General features: G+C 43.9%; 1 protein-coding gene across 1 annotated transcript in view; it reads right to left on the reverse strand.

The window, feature by feature from the left end:
- The window catches only part of CAMKMT (calmodulin-lysine N-methyltransferase), a 1,482,081-nt gene that overhangs the window by 62,633 nt on the left and 1,397,807 nt on the right, over positions 1–21,641 (reverse strand). The window contains exon 9 of the mRNA XM_085612777.1: positions 1,054–1,117. Coding sequence (XP_085468903.1) covers positions 1,054–1,117 — 64 coding nt within the window. The remainder of the gene's footprint in view (positions 1–1,053; positions 1,118–21,641) is intronic.

Genomic DNA, 21,641 nt, shown 5'->3' on the forward strand with positions numbered 1-21,641 from the left:
GAGACGTCCAGGGAATCATCCGGAAATTGCCAAGCTGGTGCTGGGCTGCTTTTTGCTATCAGAGGGCGCTTGTGCGCAATGGCTTGTGAAAATTATGTTTCCATCAGTTGATCCTAAAACATTCTGGCGTGTTTTAAATGTGGTGGAAATGGACATCAATCTTGTTAATACCGGCTCAGCCATTTCCACGATAATTACCGTATACCCTCCCCATAGGAATGTATTGACCCTCCATTTTCATTTCAATTGGCCCTACCGGTGCTGTGGAGTTTGCCTAGGGTGTAGTGCAGGCCATTGAAGCCGCTGTGGAGAAGGGGGACCCCAACCCTTCAGGGGGCAGGTCCGATGGATATCTGTGAGATATGGGAGACACAGAGGTCACTCATCATTTCCTGAGGGGGGGGGGCATCATTTTGCGTTACCCCGCTGCATCCTTTTGCTCTGGCACATAGATGCTGCTCGCTGGCATCAGGGGCCACACTTTCCAAACACTGGCTGCCCCCCCCCTGCACAGAATTGCTTCACCGCACCTCGACGTGTATAATAAGTAAATACAGAGAGAACACGTCTGCCGCCGCAGATTATATCAAAGTATTTCCATTCTTTCAATGTAAACAGAAGTGAATAGGAAAGAAACGCTCTCGCAGTGTAAATAAACAGGGGGTGACAAAGGTTACAATTGAAGGGATTACACATGACAGAAGCCAACATAAAACTTTCAATATCCGACTTTGACTTTAATGTGCAGACACTGCTATCAAAGCGAAATACTTAGGCAAGCCTTTGATAAAAAATAATCGCGCGCTATCTTTGAAGCGGTTTCATTTATTTTACTACCCGCTGCGCGCCTTATCGGAAGGCCAAGTGGAGGGAGTCGCCGAGTTTATGATTAGGAAACAATCTGATAGATTAGAAGACTCAATTGAAGTTGGACATAATAAGTATTAAAGTATTACATGACATTAATCCTGCCATTCCATTACTCTCGCAATCATTGCGCGCAGACTAATTATTCTGAAGCCAATGTTCGGGAGGAAACGGAAGCATACTTACAGTGGGCCGCAGTAATCTCTTTATGGCATCAACCAGGCGGGCTCTGTACTGGTCCAGAAACAGGCTGACATGGAGAGGAGAGCAGAGTCCAGATTAAAATAGGGTTTCATTTCTAATGATACTAATGCAGATAAGCACACGGCTAATTACATGTGTTTACACAGGACAGCAAAGGAAGGGAGTGAGGTCTGAACTCCCCCCTCCGTCGGCGATCGTCCATCAGCCCGCAGTAAGGGTTCTCCCTCCGAGGTATCCGGGCACAAAACACCAATGACTCACAGAGGGGGGGCAAATCAAGGAAATTGCAACTATGTCCGGTAATTTTGAATTGGTACTAGGCAATTTCGCACAGGTGTGTGGCAATTGTGTACCACTTTTATACAATTGCACTGACTGGTAAACAAAAAATGTAATTTTTTTTGTAGTGGTGATCAGTGCAAATGCCACTGGAAAATTGCCCAGGGACAGTTAATATTAAAAAGTCAGGCATCTGTGCAATATTACCCAGCACAGTGAAAAAATGTGTGGCATTAGTAAAAAATCATCTGGTACCAGAGAAAAGTCATTTGGTGCCAGTGTAAAATTGCCTAGCACCAGTGAAAATTCACCTGGCACCAGTTACACTACTACAATGAAGCGTTATACATGCACGTCAGAGGTATAAAGGCATAAAAACCCAATGACTTACAGAGGGGGGCAAATAAAGTAAATTGCACCTATATCTGCTAATTTTGGATTGGTGCTAGGCAATTTCGCACAGGTGTGCGGCAAATCTAGCACCTGGTTTAGACTGAGAATTGCAATGGCTGGTAAACAAACAAGCATTTGCAATGCAATAGGTCTCGCATTACTGAAAGTTTGAGCTACTGGCGTTGCATAATTATTTGCAACGCCAATAGCTCAAAATGTTAGTAATGAAAGACCTATTGCATTGCAAATGCTTGTTTTTGGGGGGGGGTACATTAGATTTTGCTGACAGCACATCCCCGTTTTCAGGTGCAAGCTAAAAAGGAGCTCAGCCGTGCCCCTGGTTGCCATCTCATGTGACACTAGCTAATGTTGAGCCACTGCACTTCAACTCAGGCCGCTATATGTGCACTGTATTTACACAGAAGGGTATTTAATGGCCCCCGCGCAACCCCAGGTAAAATTAAGAGTGGAAGGAATGCTTGAATGAACTAGCAGGCCACGTTTTATGGATTGAGCAAGTTGGGCAGCAGTGATTAAAAGTCTAATTTAACAACAAGAAAGCTCCTGCGATGGATGTTTATTTTATTTGTAACTGATGATCAGGTCCCTGCAGTGCAGCCTCGGAGCAGGTCAGATTTCCCAGGGGATCTGCGGCATCTCTGCAACCAAACACGAATCCTGCAGGGAGAAAGATTTATTGGAATCCCTGGTCTGCAAAGCAGCCACTTCCATAAAGCACCGGGAGCTGAGTGAATTCTCCTGAACCCCATTTTGAGACCCTCGTGAAAGGCGTTTGATTGTTGAAGTCCTCGGGCTCAGCTGGCGGCATCGGGGCCCTTCACGAGGGCTGCGCCGGCGATGGCCACTCTGCACTGTCGCCTGCACCAGCAGACCGCCGTTTTAGCGGCAGTCTTCTGCCACTAAAGCGGCGATAATTTTATCGCCTGTCTTGATAATATGCCCCTAACTTATTCATTCTCGTCTCAAATTTGGGAGGATTTTGCTCTGTGCAGGTTCATTGCCGATTTGCAGTGCAATAGGTCTCCCATTTACGCGAGTTTAAGCTATTGATATTGTAAATTACAATGCCTTTTATTTATGTTTTAAACACGAAAACCAAAATAAAAGGCATTGTCATTTGCAATGTCAATAGCTCAAACTCGCATAAATACGAGACCTATTGCATTGCAAATGCTTGTTTTTTTTTTGCTTTGTCTCCGAGAAAGGTGATCAATCTTTTCCTTGAACGTTGATGCTGCTAATCAGAAGACAGCCTTCTCTGGTAGGAAATTATAAAAACTTTTTGAGCTTATTTTGTCTAAAACGGATGATCGGGTTGTATTTTGCAAAATTAAAAAAATTGTGTGAGTTTTTAGTCCATGGAATGGCAGTACTTCAAAATGTTTGCAATCTAAAAGGAGTAAACAACAACTCCCTGAATGGGCACACACAAAAGAGATAAGCTACGTGAATGTGTGGGTGTCAAGACACTTCCCACAAATAGCTTTAGAGGTTGTATACTTGTAGCTGGTAACACAGCTGACTGTGCTAAAAACATAGCTCACTTGGTTACTGCATGTATTGCAGAGATCTATGTGTAACCTGCAAGTTACATGCTAGAAGTGGAATGCCAGTGAACGTGATAAACGCAAGCAATACTCGGATTACAATAAACAAACACAGAATGTCTTTTTTGGCCGCAGCGGGATTGCAGCATTGAAAACTTAGGTTGTTCTATAACCAAAATGACTCACGTTGCCGCACAAGGCACGCTCTTACCAAAAGTTGACGGAACCCTTTGCGTTGCGTATCGCTGCATTTGGGTGTTAAACTGGCGCTAAAGATGCAGTACGTGCTCAGACAGGGTTAACATGCAAGAAATCAGCAACACAGCGAAGCGATGCTACCACAATCCGCCTGTTGACCAAATCGTTTAGTCAACTCTGCTGCACAATATGTTCCTCCTGTGCCGCATAATTCCAGTGGTCCGGTCAGTAGGTAAACGTGACGTTCTATACGACTTTGAACCATGCAGGAAGTGGAAAAACCCACTTCATGTAAGCACCCCTAGTGCACTATTCCTGCTTCAGAAAGTTCATTTACCCCATTTCTGAGGTGAATGACCAGGGAACATGCGGCCGGGTTTGGGGCATAATCGCTTTGGGGTCTCTGAGGTTGAAATCGTAAGCAAGGAAACAGCGTTTTCTTTAGGGGAAAAGCTATTCTAGAACGAGAATTTTTTTTTACATGTTTGCAATAGTGTCTCAATTGGTTTCCTCTATTCGCTGGTTCAAATTCAAATTGTGTTATGTAACATGGACTACAACAAAATTGTTTCCCCTCCCCAGAAGCACACTGCCCCCCTTTCCCATCACTACAAACTCTCACGCTACGCTTGCCCCTCCTCGTCTTCAGAGCCCTGTTACCCAGTTTTTATGGGGACCACCGATTCACACATGTCGCCCCAGGCTGGAGAGCTACAATAATTTCCCGTCTACGTTTTGGAGCCCAGCCTTCCTCCCTGGTTGATACCGTGCAGGTCCGGCCCATAAATCCCACATGTGCGTCCATAACCCTACATACCAACTCATTAGTTTTAACGAGGATAAAGCGGCCAGTCTGCATGCAGCCGGTCGGACCATTGTGTGTTAGACAGCAAGGCAACTCAGTGGGTTAAAAACGGTCTTAAGGACGCAGGTGCAGAGTCTGCAGGGCTGGCAAGCCTTCCATCCTTCCAAGGTCAAGCAGACGTGTTTGATAAGAACAGTATATAATTCCGAAGCACAGCGGTGGCAAACAGGCACAGAGGCCACTGCAATGAGCACGTCATTGCTGTGTTTTAAGTGCTTTGCTCTGCATAGACAACCTCTTCCATTTAAATTTCAAAGGTCGATAGGGTCGGGGCAGAGCAGTCACGGTGCGTGGGGAGGTTGATAAGGCCAGAGTAGAGCGCATTACAGGCCAATGGTACCAAACAAAATAAACAACATTTTATCAAATTAAAAAGTAAAATAGAATGGAAGCCATGGAGACGCATATAGTTTCAAGTAGGAAATCTTCAAACACAAATGAGAGAATAAACCAGCCAAAACCACGCCATGATTGCGTTTCTGTATGTTTGGGGTGAGTGACAGGCGCTTTGTGAGTTGGTGCAAGTGATCTTTACTGGGGGAGAGTAAAGGGGGCTTTGAGTGGATTTTTGAGGGCTTGAAAGACGCCAGAGTACCTACAACGGAGCCTCAAACCCGCCCCTATGCAAACATTAATGCGCGGCCCTAGCTAACAAGCTGTACGGAGTCTGCAGCAGAACTCAAACACAAAGGGAAGCTGGGGGGGGCTCCAAGAAGAAGGCCTGTTACTGTACCGAAATACTATGGGCCCTGCACTCATGCAGTACACACAGGGCCCTACCGAACAGTTGACGCCCTCGCCTACCTTGACATCTGTAACAGACAAGCACCTCCAATTACGGCATTGTTGCTGTGCGCAGAATACAAGCGCTACAAGGCCTTACCATGGACAGAATAAGCGCTATATAAATCGCTGCAACATAAGAAACATGTACAGTATTTTACTCAATGGCCTGTGCGCAAATGGAGTGATCACTGCAAACCTGGACGGGATAAAGACCTGTGGGTTCTGCGGGCCCACCTGAGGCTTTTATCACTGACTACTTATCCACGCCCAAGCTGTACTTAAATCTCTCTTATCCACTAGAGCAATTTTTAATCAAAATTAATATTATTAACACTAAATATAAACATCGGAGTTTATAATCCAAGGCAAGGGTCCTATGGCCGCCGCACAGATGAAAGGCGGAGTTGGCCTCAGACACGTGAAACACAGATCACCGCGGCGGGGGTACAGCCTCCTTATGCACCTTCCCGTGTTTCCACCTTACAGTCTGCCATCACCAAAAAGAAGCCAGGCAGAAGGCTCTAACTTGTAAGCGTGAGCTAGTGGCTGCTTGGCGAAACAAGTTTTTCATAGCGCATACTAGAATTTGAGTTGCGAGTAGGCGCTTTGATGGATTTATACTGTGGCTCAGGCTAAAGGTTAGGGCGGTTCATCGCAGCCGATACAGGCAGCCTCCCCCAAAGCAATCCGCCCCACAGCCAAACACAGGGCTGAAGCATTGGAGATCATAGCGTCAATCCTGCTTGTTCCCGTCTGCCTTATGCACGAAGGGGGTTACCCTAAGAGACGGCCTTCTGCCTTCAGAAGGGCTCCGGTTTGAAGCACCAGAGGAAGGAATTAAACACCAAAGCCGCATAAATCTCTTCCAGTTGAGAGATGTTTGATGGCTTCTTTGTTTTAGGCAGTGTTCATGTTCGGCAGCGCTGGGATCAGTCACCTCCCTGTCAGGCTCTCTCCTGACTGAACCTGTCAGCTGTTAACCTAGATACAGAAATTTGGATATAAAAAAAAAGGCAAAAAATCGTAAATAAATAAAAGGCTAACACTGTACCTCTGATTGCCCATCTTTGGAACCTTCTTCGGACATTCTTGTTGTTTTTTCGACCTAATTTGACATGGTTTTATTAGCGTTTGCTTCAATGCGTTTGCTTCAATAACAAAGCGAGGACGGAGAGGAGGGAGGCCACGCCCCCAACAACGACCGGCGCTTACATTTGTCGGCGGGGTCTGGCACGTCTGTCGGGGAGGGGTTAAAAACAGATGTCACACTGCAGCAATTAAGTGCGAGTGAAGCGGAGGAAAACTGTAGTTAGGCGCCGCTGCTTCGGGACTTCACGGAAGTTACCATAGGATCAACAGCCAACAGAAATCAAGAAAACAACAGCAATGCCAGACTTGAACCAATCACAAGGGGCAGGAGAAATTACACGGAGTTGAAGCCAATATAGAGATTACTTTAAGTCTCGCTGAGACAGTGCATGCAGTGCATGCACTGCTAACGCGAGACCTAAAAATGACTTTTTTTGTCGTGGTGATCAGTGCAAATGCCACTAGAAAAGTGTCCAGGGTCAGTTCACATTAAAACGTTTGGCATCTGTGCAATCTTACCCAGCAGAGTGGGAAAAAAATGTGGCATTAGTGAAAAATCATCTAGTACCAGAGAAAAGTAATTTGGTACCAGTGTAAAACTGCCTAGCACCAGTGAAAATTCACCTGGGACCAGTTACATTTCCACGATGAGGTGTTGGGCGGTTTATAAATGCTAAATAAACTCCCTCTTCGGGATAGTGCTTGCAAGCAGTGGAATTCCATTCTGCCAATGCAAAATCAACATTCATTTTTCAGAGTACATGTGGCAGGTGAACTATTTGTAGTCAAGATTAAAAGCTTACATCGACACTGTCCATAATAGACATAGATGGCCTGCATTTAGAGGGGCTTTGGCATTAACTCCTGATTCATAGACACGGCTACTGTGAGCAGCGGTTATGTAAGGGAGGCGAGCGGTTTTAAGAAGATTTGTAGGGATCCGCGGAGGCTCGTCTGGTCATTGGGTATTATCCATGTGCATCTATAAATGGCCTCCGCGGACCTGCAAGGTGTCTGAGGTGGGCTGCATTACACTAGGTGACCTGAGGCTAATTCCACCGCCTCCAAGGTCTGTCTACGCAAATAGCAGCCATCAGGACAGTGAAGCCAGCACTGTCCAGAGGAGACAAATTGGATGAGAGACTATGCGTAATTCGAGAAGCGTCTGCAACACAGCTCCTTAAACAGAGCCCTGAAAAGCAAAGCGCCTTGGGTTCTGAGTCACCTGCGCGCTTCAGTGGCACCTGAGGACAGGTGGGCTTTAGCCCAAAGCTGGGGAGGTAGAAAGGGCGGATACGCACTTTCACAACTGTCCTGTTTGTATGGTAAGATGAGAGCTGCATTAAAGCTGACACTGAAAGAGGGATGTGTTTTACTCTGGACTGTGCTTGGATGGAAGTGTTTAATGTGGGTTAGTTGGGTTAGTTGACTTTTCTCTATTTATTTGGTTAGGCTCTCAAACAGATTACTGACGCGACATCAAAGGCAGGATGGAGGCCCTTTTCAGCGCTTGGTAACTGAAGACCAGCATTAGGGAAGGTCAAAGAATACTGAAACAGTGAAAGCAAGCACTTCTTTCGGGTCATCATGATGCTGTTTGTCCTGTACATGCAACATTGGACCTGATGTACAAAGGTCTTTTGCAGTCTCAGACTTTGTGACTCGCAGGCTCCCTGTTGGACAACTTCCCCTGTAGGCATTGTGTTGGGTGACGTTATAAGGAGTAAGCAGCAGTCCAGAGGACAAATGCCTATCTCCTCCATGTCTTCCCAAATGGCAAACATTTTTTAAAGTAGCACCTATCTCTTTAATGGACGCAGGTTGTCGAAAAAAAAAAAAAAAGAGTGTTTCCAATTTGAGAATGCAAATGCAGAAACTGAGGTCTACTGACCCTTACAGGCTTCCATTTCCGCATTCACAGCTGATCATAGGCAATCTCAAATTATGACCTGCCCAATTAATACTTAGGAAGCAGAACATTTTGCGACACCCTACCAATGTACAATTTGTGATGCCACCTATTAATGCAAAGATCGTATTCAAAATTGCACATTCATTCGCAAACCAGTCGGTGTGCACATTGCATACCCTGATTTGGGAATGTGTATTACTATATCAGGATCAAAGATCTTTAACGCCTGGGGGCAGACAGAGGTGATAGAGACTTCTCAAATTGGAGCACATAGTTTCTAAGGAAATCATGGTGATGTGGATAGATAGTATACCAAGAGGTGGAAGGGGTGTTTTTGTGGAGGAGTACCGGGAGGAAAAGCATTTGGCATTGCCAATAGGCCTAACTAGCATATTGTACATTGGCTAAACTATTGTTGCAGGTAAAAAATACATTGCTGGGAAGCATTGGCCAAATTAAGGGCCTCATTACTATAACAGGCGGACCGCCACCGACAGGCCGTTGGTGGCGATTCGTACGGCATCCAGGGCATCGGCCCTACCGCCGGATTACAATATCAGTGGTCGGAGTGCAGAGGTCAGGGTAGAGACCACCGCCTCTGACAGGATCCAAGATCCTGTCGGGGAGGCAGTCGGAATCCTATCCCTACAATAGAGACAGTGCCTGCACAGGCACCACTGCAGGGATTAGGATGCCCCGGATTATCTCGCTATCATGAGGGGAATATCTGCCCACTATCACCAAGCCACATATATCTGAATTACTTCAATTGTAGAAACCCTAATATGGAGACTTCTGAGTATTTAAAACAAAATAATTCACAGTACATTTAAATACATTATGTACACAGTTTCAATAAATACAAAGAAAGGCTTCAACCCAGTAAATAACAAACAATTTTGATCTTCATCCCCCTATCAGTTCATTCAAACTCATCATCCATACCTACACACATCACATATCATACATACCATACACATCCAAGTAACACACACCACACAATATATCTCCTTTAGTGTCCACAGGAAAAATAAAAATAAGGGTAACAATAACATCAACAGGAGTGGGAACAATGCACCAGGAGAAGGATAGAGCTGTCTTCACTGAAGATGTTTAGTTGTCAGTGTTGGATACATGGGTTGTCTGGCTCTTTTGTATAGACCAAATGTCCAAATCCGTGAGTACATTGTCCATCATTATATGCATTGACATAGGCAGCTCAATCTGAAGTTATAGTCCTGATATTCCGGTTATAACCTGTGCGTTGAAAGGGCAGATGGAAACAGAATTTGGAGGCCCCAGGCAGAACCCCCTTCCCCGTGGGCCACTGCTAAGTGTCCTGGGGCACACAGGTTGTGCCCCCCTACACATCCATGCATCATGTGGCAGACACCACATGGTGCCAGGCAGACAGTGCACGATTGTTCCCAAAGTGCTTTTTACCATTGCGCTGCAGGCCTTTTCCAGGGCCGTGGCACATGCCGCAGTAGTAAAAAGCAATTTACGACCGCCGTGCTGGCAGCCTTATCCAAATTGGGCAGGTGGGAGCGCAGACTCAATGTCGGATGCTCTCCTGTCTGATGTGATGGTGGTCGGCGGTCTCATCGACCGCCATCATAATCAGGCCCATAATGTTTATTGTTGATGTTGTTCACCATTGGGTAAAAGAAAAAGTTTGAAAAAAAATTGATAAATGACACAAAGGAGCACATGCAGAAACATCATTCAGAGTGAAGCTTTTACCACTCATGCGCCATTTTAAAAATTTGTTTTTTTATTTTTAATTCCAAGAGTGTGGACACCACCTGGACCAATAAATAAAAAAACTTAATTTGTACTCGTGCAAAAGCACTCCCCCCCCCTCCTCCAAAACAGAGTAACCCATCAGCAAATGGCAGCTGCCAGGCACCCCAAAAAGTTAAGACACAAAAAAATGAAACAATTTTGCCTGGTGAGGAGTGTGGAAGCAATAGAGAAGTGCGTGGGGCAGACGACAATGGAAGGGGGTGGTAGCTAAAAAAAGTGAGCTGGAGAGCAAAGAAAGAGCTTAAAGTGGGGAGGAGAAAAATAGTGCCCAGGTGGGGAACTGATCGTTGAGCAGGGTTTTTTGGGAAGGACGGAGCAACATGAAGAGGGGGGGAGAAACACACGAGGGAGAGAGCAAGAAAACACATGCACTCTCATAGAGCGCTTAAAAAAACAGAAAAACAAGGTCCCATGAATGGGAGGAGTGGAAGAATACAAGTGATCTAATCAAAAGGATGGTGAAGAGACTATGCTAGTGACAAACACAAGAAGATGAAGGAAAGCTGTTGAATAAAAAGAAAGTAAACGAGAGTGACAAGAAAACCAGGCAATGGTAAGCAAAGGGCTAGCTCTAAACCCACTGTAAATTTCTGGCATGGTGAACAAGAGGTGTTTCGCAAACAGACAGCTTATAACTGTGTGTAGGCAAGCCCTAAAACTAATGTAATAAAATGGTGGATAGGGAACTGAGTAGCTTTTAGGAACTTGTGTGAAACCTGTAATTTAAATGCTATCTTCTTTGATAATATAGATCTTCTAGCTTCTTGGAATGCCCTGCGTAAACTGGTAAATATTCAAATTACTTCGGAAATGTCATCTTGTGAAAATTTGCTGGAAGTTATAACGGAAGCGAAGAAACCAAGATATAACTCAGAATAAAGAATATAGTGTTGCCTATTACATATGTCCTTGCGTAGCACAAATAAGGCTCCAAATCATAAGCGCTTAGATGTAAAAGTGAGTAAAATGCGTACTGATTATAAAAGGCTATTACTAAAGACTAGGCACGAGTACCAAGAAACAAAGTGGTCCAAAGTGTTAGCAACTTCTAAAGCTAAGACTAGCAGACAGTTTTGGTCCATAGTTGCCAAAAACAATAGAAGAACTCGGACAACGTTTGATATAAATATCACAAAACTGGCATGGGTAAACCATATTTCAGAATTAAATGGGACAAGTGTGAGTGCCCTGGGAAAAACAGCATACTGTAATAATGAGGCTCAAGGTGAATTAGAATTTGCTCCTCCACAAATCAATAAGCATATACAAGTTTAAAAGCTTCTAGGACTTCAAGACCCAGTGGCATTTCTCCAGCAGATCCGAAATTAGGTCAAGTATTTTAGGCATAAGCTTTCACCCCTCTTTTTAATGATAAATTGTTGAGCAGCATTATTCCTATAGCAAACTAACACAGTACACTCTATTGGGAAAACAAGTACTGGCAAAGCTAATAAGACCTGGCCTTCACAAGGTTCATTTTTTATTTACTTATAGTTCAAATCTCTTTATGATTTTAACAAACACATACACTCACCTACAACCAAAGGGTGGTGATGAAGAGGAGAGAAAGGGGAAAGCGAGGGTACTAAGAAGAGGTCGTAACTGAGAAGGATGAGGAGGGAGGAGTGGGTTGAGGAATGTTAACAAGTGTTGGGGGGTCCCATCTGTGTATTCGGAGGACGCAACATAATACAGATGGTCGGAAGAAGGCAGGAACGTCCCCCATAAGTCTGGTTTAAGTCAATTCAGTGAGTGTGAGCAGGTTCATTCCACTTGAGATGGACCACTCGAATGTAGCAGGTGCGTGCGAGCTCTGTGAACTCTTGCACAAGGAAGTGAATGCATGAACCCACATTTTGTAGAAGTGGGGCAAGGTCTGGTCCAGGGATGCTGTGAGTTTCTCCATAGCTAAGGTATCCCACAATTTATGAAGCCACTTCATGTGGGTGAAGGGCGGTATCCGAGCCCTATTTAGTTATAACCTCCTGCCTAGCAGCGCCGAGCGCCAGCATCATCCCCCTCCCCCTATTGGAGCGAAGTGGGTTTGGAAGACCCCGTAGTATGTAGCTGGGAAAGCAGAGGATTACTGTCTCAAAGATAATATCGATGTCCCTAAGCACTTCCTCCTAGTATCTCTGGAGTGTGGGACATTTCCAAAGCAAATGTATGAATGTGCCAGTCTAGCCACAGTGCCGCCAGCATGTCAGGGGTGTAATACCAATATTGTGTAATCTTTAACATTGATTCATTCCCTTTAGTGTCAATGGAGGCAGCACGGGCTCTGTGAAGGATGTCAGCCCACTCCTTAAGTGTAAACGTGCGCTCCAGCTCCGCCTCCCAGCGACTCTGAGCTGGGGACTTCCTGGCCTACCGGTGGGACATTCAGGAAATTATATATCTCACAAAGTACATGCTTATCATCTGATTTTGTGAACAGTCACTTTTCAAACTTTTTGAGTAGCCTGGAAGCACGAGGGCAGATGGAGGGCCGAGTAACCCAATGTTGGACTGCTGTGTTCTGTCATTGTACGCTGGCACTGAGACCATAGGTGGAATCAAATTGGGGGAAGTCCATCAGTCCTCAACACAACAAGATATTCCTCTGCCACTAAAAGGCCTCAGATTCCTTTTCTAGGCAGAAAGAACAGAGAACACATGCAAACACAGTCAATCGCATGCGAGGAGTATCTAAATTTGACTTACGCCTAGGTTGGCAGGGTCGTGGTACCCGTATTGGGTTACCACTCAGCCTCTCAGGAAGGCAGGAAAGGGTGCCCCTGTAGTCACACAGTCGTCAAGGGCAGCATGCCTCTAAGCCACCTATTCGTGCCCGCTCTCTCCCGGCTTGTGAGGCTGAGTTGTAACCCGAAAACGGGTACCACACCCTGCCCAACCTAGGAGTAAGTCAAATGTAGATACTCCTTGCATACGATTGTCTGTTTGCATGTGTTAACTGATAGGACAGAACGTTGACACCGGGGCAAACATCCCATACACGTCCTGATGAAAGCCTGGGACCTTGTAGGCCATAGATTGGGGCTGAAACATGGTAACAGCTAAGTGAGGGTCTTAGGACCATAATATCCTAGTGATCCCCCATACTTTTTTAACCTATACCCACCATGATAGCTAATAAAGGGATACCTTTGAATAAAGTGAGGTATTTTTTATCTTTAAAGTCCCCAAGTAGGTTATGTTCAAGTGCTACCTGAGATATGGTTGAGCCCGCTCTGGCTTTTAGGGACTGGGGTGGAACCGATGATGAAGCATGCCACTATTAGAGTGGGTGAGAGTCACATATAAAGAAAAAAAATCTTTTCTATATCTCTCTGTTTTTTGTGCCTAGAAAAGGAATCTGATGCCTTTTATTTGCGGAAGAATACGGTGTTGTGTTTAGGATTTACATAGAGGAAAAGATATTCCTCTGCCTCCCCCTTTCTTTTGTAGAGGATATCTCTTCCTTCCCTTTCTAGTGGCCTGGGTTGTTTTTCCCGGCCCACTTCAGGTGTGACAGGAAGTCCATCATTCCCCTATGATCAAAGAGGTCACGATGCACTTGCAGTTGGCAGTTTGCTATGTCAGAAAGTCTGAGTTCTCGTACGTTGGTGGTAAATCAGGGTTGCCGATAATGGGCATTAGGGGGAGATGAGGGTGGTGAGGCCCTCTGCCACCATGGTCATGGTCGTCCTAGTGAAGGGCGAGATGTAAACCCAAGCCGGGCGGTGTTTTTGGGGAAGCTAGCGGACCTTCCATATATGAATTCCTGCTGTAGATTGGTCCATAAAACACCAATGCTTTTCTGTCATTGGCCTTGTTCACTCCACCAGGTAATGAAGCTGAAATGCTAAGTAATAGGCAAACGCACCCGGCCCTCCAGGACTGCAGGTCTCTGTAGGCTGTATCGAGGAGGTTCACGTAGTTATGTTCTGCAGTCTCCATCAATGTAGGGAGCATTGTTAGCCCAAGATAGGGCATGCTCCTGCTCGCCCAAGGGAAGGGAAAGAAGTCCTCCTGCAAGGTCCTTTCCATCAGCAGTATAGTCATGTTTTACACTTGTGCTTTTTGGATGTTCACTTTAAAGCCTGACACTGTATTGAAGGCTGTGAGTATGATTGTAAGAGCTGGGACGGAGGACTGGAGGAGCGTCAGGTAAAGTATAACATCATCGGCGTACAGAGCTATTTTGTGTTCCTGGCTGCTAAAGGGAATGCCTCTCATCTCCTGATTTATTTGTATTCTCTCTGCAAATGGCTCCATGTATAGGGCAAAGTGGAGGGGAGATAATGGGCAGCCTTGTTGGTGCCACTCGCAATGGGAAAAGACGTGGAAGTAACCCCATTAACCCTCATCTTAGCAAAGGGATTCGTATAGCCTGCCCACACTCAATGCTGGAAGCGCGACCCCAACCCCACTCTTTCCATCACCTGTCTAAGGAATGGGCAGTGTACACAGTCGAAAGCCTCCTCGCCGTCAACAGACAGCAGAAGAGACGGAATGCATGACCATTAGCTTTATCTATCAGGTGGAGAAGGCATTCAGTATTGTCGCTGCATCGCCTTTCAGGGATGAAGTCAGACTAGTCTGAGTCGACCTGGCCCTGCATTAAGGGGTTTAAGCGGGGCACTGGGATACTCATGAAATGCTCAGTGCCAAAGATGAGGAGTGATGTGGGATGATAAGTGGATGACAGTGATCACCGCCTCTCTCATTGTGGCAGGAAAAATACCTGTCTCACAGCAAGAGTTATACAGATGTGCGAGAATGGGGGTGATTTGGGGCCCAAATGTTATCAGCTGCAACCTGGAGATAGCTACTAAAGCCTCCACCTTGCAGATTTTGGCCTCCAGAGAGAGGGCACTCCTCTCAGGCATTGTGGTAACAGGTCTCTTGCTAAGGAGATTCTGGGTCCCTTCTGAGTCAGTTTATTCTGCTGAATATAAGATCTCGTAAAATTGTGCACCTGCCTGAGCAATTGCACTGTCACCCTGCACCCCAGGACCCACCATCTCCTGGATCTCTGAGACTGTACTCCACTGGATTTGGGTCAGCAGTTTATGGGTGAGGAGGTGACCGGCTTTATTGCCACCTGCATACTATCGTTGGTTTGAGCGGAGCAGAGCATACTCAGCTCCATCCCAGTTCAATGTTTTAAGTTGCTTCCTGACCAAGCCCTATGGGAGCCCGTTAGCGGATGAGACTTATCCAAACCCCTCACAGTGGCTTCCATGGCAGCTCATTTGTCTCGCCGCTCCCTGTTGACGTGGGCAGAGATAGCCATGAACGTCCGCTGGAGAACCGCCTTTAATGTCTTCCAGAGGAAGGAGATTGGAGTAGCCAGTTTAACAGCCAAAAAGTGTTGGATAGCTGCAATGACTTCTATCTTGGTAGAGCCATTGGAAAGTAGCTTGTCATGGAGTCGCCACTGATGGAGGGGAGTGGCGTGGCCTGGGACGCAGAAAGTGAGTATGGCTGGGGAGTAGTTGGAAAGCTCAGCTACCGATATGTCTGCTTGGCCTATAGTCAATAGGATGTTAGGGGAGAATAAGAAGTAATCGATCCGGCCATAGTTCTGGTTGGAAGCCGAGAAAAAGGTACAGGCCGTAGAGGTGGGGTGCCTGGAGCGCTGGGTATCGATCAATCCAATGTCTTCCAGCCAAAGTTTGCCTGAGTCTGTAAAGGCCCCAGTTTGGTCCTGCCCGAGTTGATCTATCCTGAGCACTATTAAATACAAGGTTAAAGTCACATCCCACCACCATGCCCATATCAAGGTAGGCCACTACCTGGCCCAGAGCCCAGAGTAGGAACCATTCCTGGTGGTCATCGGGGTCATACGATGTGGCTAGTGTGAAGCAGTATGTGCCTACGGTGACTCCTAGGGAGAGGAGTCTCCCTGGTATGTCCGCTATTCGAAGAAGGTGGGTCTCTTGTAGGAGTGCTATGTCGCAGGCAGAGTCTCTTAGAAAGGACAGGCGGCCAACCACTTTGCCGGTTCATTCAGGCCCCTAACAAGGAGGCTCGTTACCTTAATAATCAGAGAAGGGGGGTGGGTATGTGATGCAAGTGAAGGCGCAAGTGAGCCCATGGATAAACAGTTGTAAGAGGGGATACTTGCTGTGTGATGTCATGGATGAATAGTGGTTCCCCTAAGAAGGGAAGATGAAGAATCAAGAAGAAAGGCAACTGGCAGGAAACAACACTTTCTTCAAGGGAGTCCTAGAAGAATACAGAAACTGGGACATGGTGTCAGTCTGACTAAGCAAAATGCAAGACTCCAGCATATCACGTTGTCTTTTTTGCTCCTAATGCATGCTCTTTTTTTGTCAGCACATTTTCAATTGAGTCATCAATCTTCAATACTATATCCAGTTTGATGTACTGCACTGCTCCCATGAATCAAGCTAAGGATACCAACTTAATGTTCACCCAATTTAAAAATTTGAGACCATTAAAAACATTTCAAATGTATTTTTTGCTTTTTATGCATAGATATTTTATTAATCTGCGAATATTATTAAGTTATCTAAACAGTGGCAGACCCCTGAGTAGGCTTTGCAGACCCAAGGTTAAGAACTGTTGGTCCATGCTAATGCTCAATTCTGTACTATACTGTTCTGAAAAGTCTTGTTTGTACTTGCCTTTAGGTAAACTGCTGTCAACTGGTTAAAGAGGAAAACAGGTCACATCCACATTTGCACGAACTATAAGTCATCTAGCCCGAAGGCTCTGATCTTTTGAGAGTCTTTCTAGAGAGTTTTGGAAGACACCGAGAACCACAGCACAAGCAGAGGCTGGAACAGTAGGTCTGCCAGTCCTACAAGCTGCAGGACTGTAAGTCACCCCTTCATTTTAAACCCTCATAAATGGAAACATGAAAATTTAAGCATACAAGTTTCACTAACGATTGTATTAAAATATTTTTTGTAATAATAACAACGTAAGCATTCCATGACAAAGGGCAATATATCTATACATAACATCCTCTACTGTTTCACAGAGAAATATATTTTTGTGCACGTTCAGTAATGAACAGAGAATGTGTTACCGAACTGCATCATGGCCTTTATACAGAATGTCTCTGAACGCATGATAGAAGTATGGGAGCTTGGACATTAAACTATTCTCATAAGGTTGTCCAAGGAAAATGCCTGTAAGTCATTATATTTATCGCAAGTAATGTGCTCTTGTGGTTTCATGGTAGGGAAATGGTTCCACTGCCTAACCATTTCAAGACAGTCAAATAACATATGTTTGGTATGGTACAAGAAAATCAAGTTTTAAATGTCAAACTGCGAAATATTGTGACCACCTTATTAACTATCAGATTATTGTGAAGGTACGTATATGTAATTAGATTTAGTTTTCTATACTTAACTCCACATCTATGCAACTTGACAATATATGTATGCACACAAGCACACACATATATATTCAAGGAACGTAGATGTGGGGTTAGGAATAGAAAATCTATACCTACAAATATATACTTAGATCCACAATAGTCAGGATGTGATATTTTGGCATGTCAATAATTTTGTAGTTAATCTTCTAACATACAAGCCCATGAACAAAATAAAAAAAATGATATCTTTTTTGTGAACAGGGCTAGTCCACATGCATTTAATATTACTGTTAAGTTGTTTCTTATTTACCTCAAGTGCTGAAATATATTCATCTGTACACTTGGGGTTTTACACCACCATGCCCCAGCCTTGACAAATCAACCTCCTGTCCATACCCATTCCTAGAATTTTTGTTTCCGGTGCCTATGATAGGTTCTTATTAACTCGATTTAGGTTGGGGGTCTTCCATAGACTAGTCTATTTTCCTATCATGAATGACTGGTCGCGAGACCTCCAGCTTTGCCCTTGTGACAATATCTCCCCTCAATCCACGATTCATGTTATCCTTTTTTGTAAACTCTATTCCTCTGTAAGGAGTCTGCTCCTGATACCCATCTTAAAACAGTATGGGCTCCGTCAATGTCGTCCTGCCCTTTTGGAATTACAATCCCTAGACAAAGAGAATAGCGTTTTAAGGATTACAGTTTTCCTGAAAAAAGTTTTGAGTCTTAGGAAAAGTGTGTCTATTTAAATGATTCCTTTTAATGAAATGAGGGCTTTTGTCAGTGTAAATACTGATTTGTTTAATTTGATTTTTATGTAACATTTGTCTTAATAAATGAATTGTGTATATACTTTTTAATTGTCTGCTTTTATGATTGTTATTAATCAATCGAATAAAGCCTTTTTAAATTTGAACTAGAAGGGGACCCTAACTTCATCTAGGAAGTGTAGCACATCAACACAAACCCCTTGCTTTCTAAAGAACCGTGTCATCATCCCACTTCTGTGTTAGAAGAGTTGACTTACATTCAGATACTGATTTATATGTTGACAATTACACTGTTTTTTTAAAGTCTGAAAACTTTCAGCATACAAAATTCAGTGAAGAGAGTTAGAGAAAATTGAACTGTGACTTAGTTGGGCATTTCTCCCAATACTGTGGGAGGGTCCTGGGGTGCCCAATGTTGGGCTCTAAGGACAACTAGTTTGAACTGACTATAAGTTATAAGATGCAGCAGCACTGCCAGGACCCCTGTTCACAGGCAGTGTGGCTGCAGCACCGGACACATCAGTCCTGCAATATTTAATGCCATTTGGCGACCCAGTAGTGAAAGACCAATATAGATCAGTGTCCCATGAAATAGCTGCTGGGACTAACACTGCAGGACATTTATTGTAAGGAGAAGTGGTATGCGCCAATTGGGAGGCAAACAGCAGCAGGTGGAAAGTCTCTCAACAGTGGGAATGGTACTAATTCCAGAATCCACACAGACCCACACTGATAAAATAGCCACTTCAGGGTAGTGGTGGCTAGGGTTGGAACCGAGGACATCACAAAACCCAGCTTCTACCTCAACAACATCTGCCACAGTAATCAATGTTGTGTATTGTATCTCTTAAGTGAGGACAATCTTAAGTAAGAGGGCATATGGATTCCGTTGACCAGAATTCTGAAAATTAGAGGACAAAGGGAGGCCAGGTCTTAATAAACTTTATGAGGCACAACAAGCCTATGCTGGGCAACAGACAGTGTACGGCAAAGTGACAGACTGGCGTCTTGTACTTGAAAATATACCAGATATGATTCCAATGTTTCTTGGTTCTTCCTAGCTCAGGTAAAAACTAACAGGACTTCACATCATCTGATGCCTCCAAAGCTTAACAAGAAAAGAGGCTGACATCAGCCTGAAGCTTAATCTACAGGTCTTGTGACACAATTTATGTGAATCAATAGGAGAAGAAGGCTGCATGTACTCTGTCAAGCAAAAAAGAGTGAAGAAAATGTGAAAAAAAATAAGAGGACATATTATAATTACAATTACAAATAAGAGAACATATTATAATTACAGATTAATGCCTAAAAGTCTACTTTAGAAGAAACATTTCATACATGAAAAACAGTATTACAATCGAACTAATGTATGGCTCTGGGACTTTAATGTGTAGTTAAACTGATAGATGATAGTTTGTAAATAGGTACAGTTGTAGAAACACTCTCCCATACCCGAGTTGTCTTGTCAGCAGTTGAGAAACGTTTAGATGACCTAAAATGTTGAAACTTGTAAAGACCACGCAGAAAAACTGAACCCAAACAAATGTCAACACACTGTCCACCTTTTCATTCAATATGATCATGACTCCTCATAACAATAAGCATAAAACATCACTGAATACAACATTCCATCTACAACAACTAATACTATTCTCTTAGATTGATTCCAGAAACAATCACAAACAAATTAATCAAAAGTATAGACACAAGTTGCTCATCTAACACTATCACTCCAATCAAACACTTCAACAGCCACACAGTCCATCAAGAAATAAACATTTCTGGTCAACATTAAGCATGTCATCCTCATGCCATTTCTGGAGAAAAAAAACTGCAAATCTAATCCAAACAATTAGGCTTGAAAACAATGTAGGCATGTTCTCAGAAGCTGTTAATGTAAGTTTTGTTTGCGCTAATCATGAGTCATACTCTACTCACAGCACATAAAAACTCATATGGTTTATCTTCTTCCTGCTTCATAACCACAGGCATTTCATCAAATTTCATTCCACCCCTAAGCTTGTGAAATCGCGTTGCTAGGTCTCACTCTGACAACCAAGGCTTACTTGACCCATGACATTCGATATGTATCCTGCACTTGGTACTGAAAATATCCTCTCAAAAACAGGAACAATTCCATCAAAGGTGAAACATATTTATTAGTAAAACTTGTGAAAGGCTGGATGGTGATAGTGGTCTTCAATTTTGTAGTGATAGTATGGTCAAAGGCTTTGTTCCCTCATTTCTAACAGAATGATTTTGCAATAGTGCATATTTTTATGTTTTTTTAACTGCAGGCACTATCAACTAGCATCACAGTAATCTAACTGTGAGAACACGTGCTGATGAAGAGTTGTATTTTTAAAAATATTTGTAGCAAATGTGCCTTTTTCTACATGTCACCCTATATTTTTCACATTTTCCTGGCTCTTATTTCTGCTGGCTTTAGACGTGTGCACTTTACCACAGCTAAATCGTAGTAAAGTGCCTGTGATTCTGCTCCAAAACGTGCTGTAATTTGGAAATTCCTATTTGGGCCACTTAACGTACCTATTAGTCCATTCTAAATGGTGCCTAAAGTACATCTATGGCATGGAAAGTTAAATGTCATATGTGGGCCGCAGAGTATATTAACACCACCCACAAATGTGACAAAAACATATGTCTGCAGGAGCACTACTGTACTCTGGCTAGGTTGACGTTTTATTGCATTAAAGTGACATGGCAGTGAGTACTAAATTTGCTAGGTAGAAAAGACTATTTTTAAATATTCATAAGTCACCCTTAAAGTGTGTCTTGCAATCCCACAGGGCAGGGTGCTACCATATAAAATAGGGTGCACTACATATTGGAGTTAGTGTGCCCTTACAATGAAATATGAGCCAAAAGATATTTCACTTTGTAGCCCTGGCTAGACATTACTCTAAAAGGCCATGGTGGAATTGCAATCTTTATTTTCACCCACGCTGAGGAAAGAGCAACACAATTGCTTCAAAGTTACTCCTTCCTTAGATTTTAAAATTAGACTTGAAAGTGAAATAATATTTTTGATAACTTAAGCAGAAAATGTACTTTAGGCTGCCTGCGCAAGAACTGGCTTAAAACCAGTTCTGGCATCTGCAACACTGCCAGAGCTGGTGTACACATCTTAAGATGGATGAGGTAATGACTTTGGCTCATAAAACAATGACTTGCCTCTGGGTCTAGGAAAGGCCAAAGGCTGTTAAATACTGGCCACTTAGCAGGGATTTGCTATCTGAGAGAGGACAGGAACAGTTGGGTAGAACAAAGGGCTTCTTTTAGTTTAAAGATGCCAATGAAGGCTTCTTCTATTCATTCCAAGATCCTCATAGACAGTTAAGCTTCAGCCACAACAGCAGGGGAAACCAGATATGACCTTGTCAGATAGGGAAATGGTCAGAAAACTGAAGATAGACCTGCCTGGCAGCAGCTGGGTTATGATAGCTTGAAATGGGGACTTCTGGGTAGCTTTACAGTACAGTAAATAAGAAGGAGACTGAGAGAAAATTGCGAGGATTGAGCAGGTGAATTCCTCCAA

The sequence above is a fragment of the Triturus cristatus genome, chromosome 6 (assembly GCF_964204655.1).
Source record: "Triturus cristatus chromosome 6, aTriCri1.1, whole genome shotgun sequence".
NCBI lineage: Eukaryota > Metazoa > Chordata > Amphibia > Caudata > Salamandridae > Triturus > Triturus cristatus.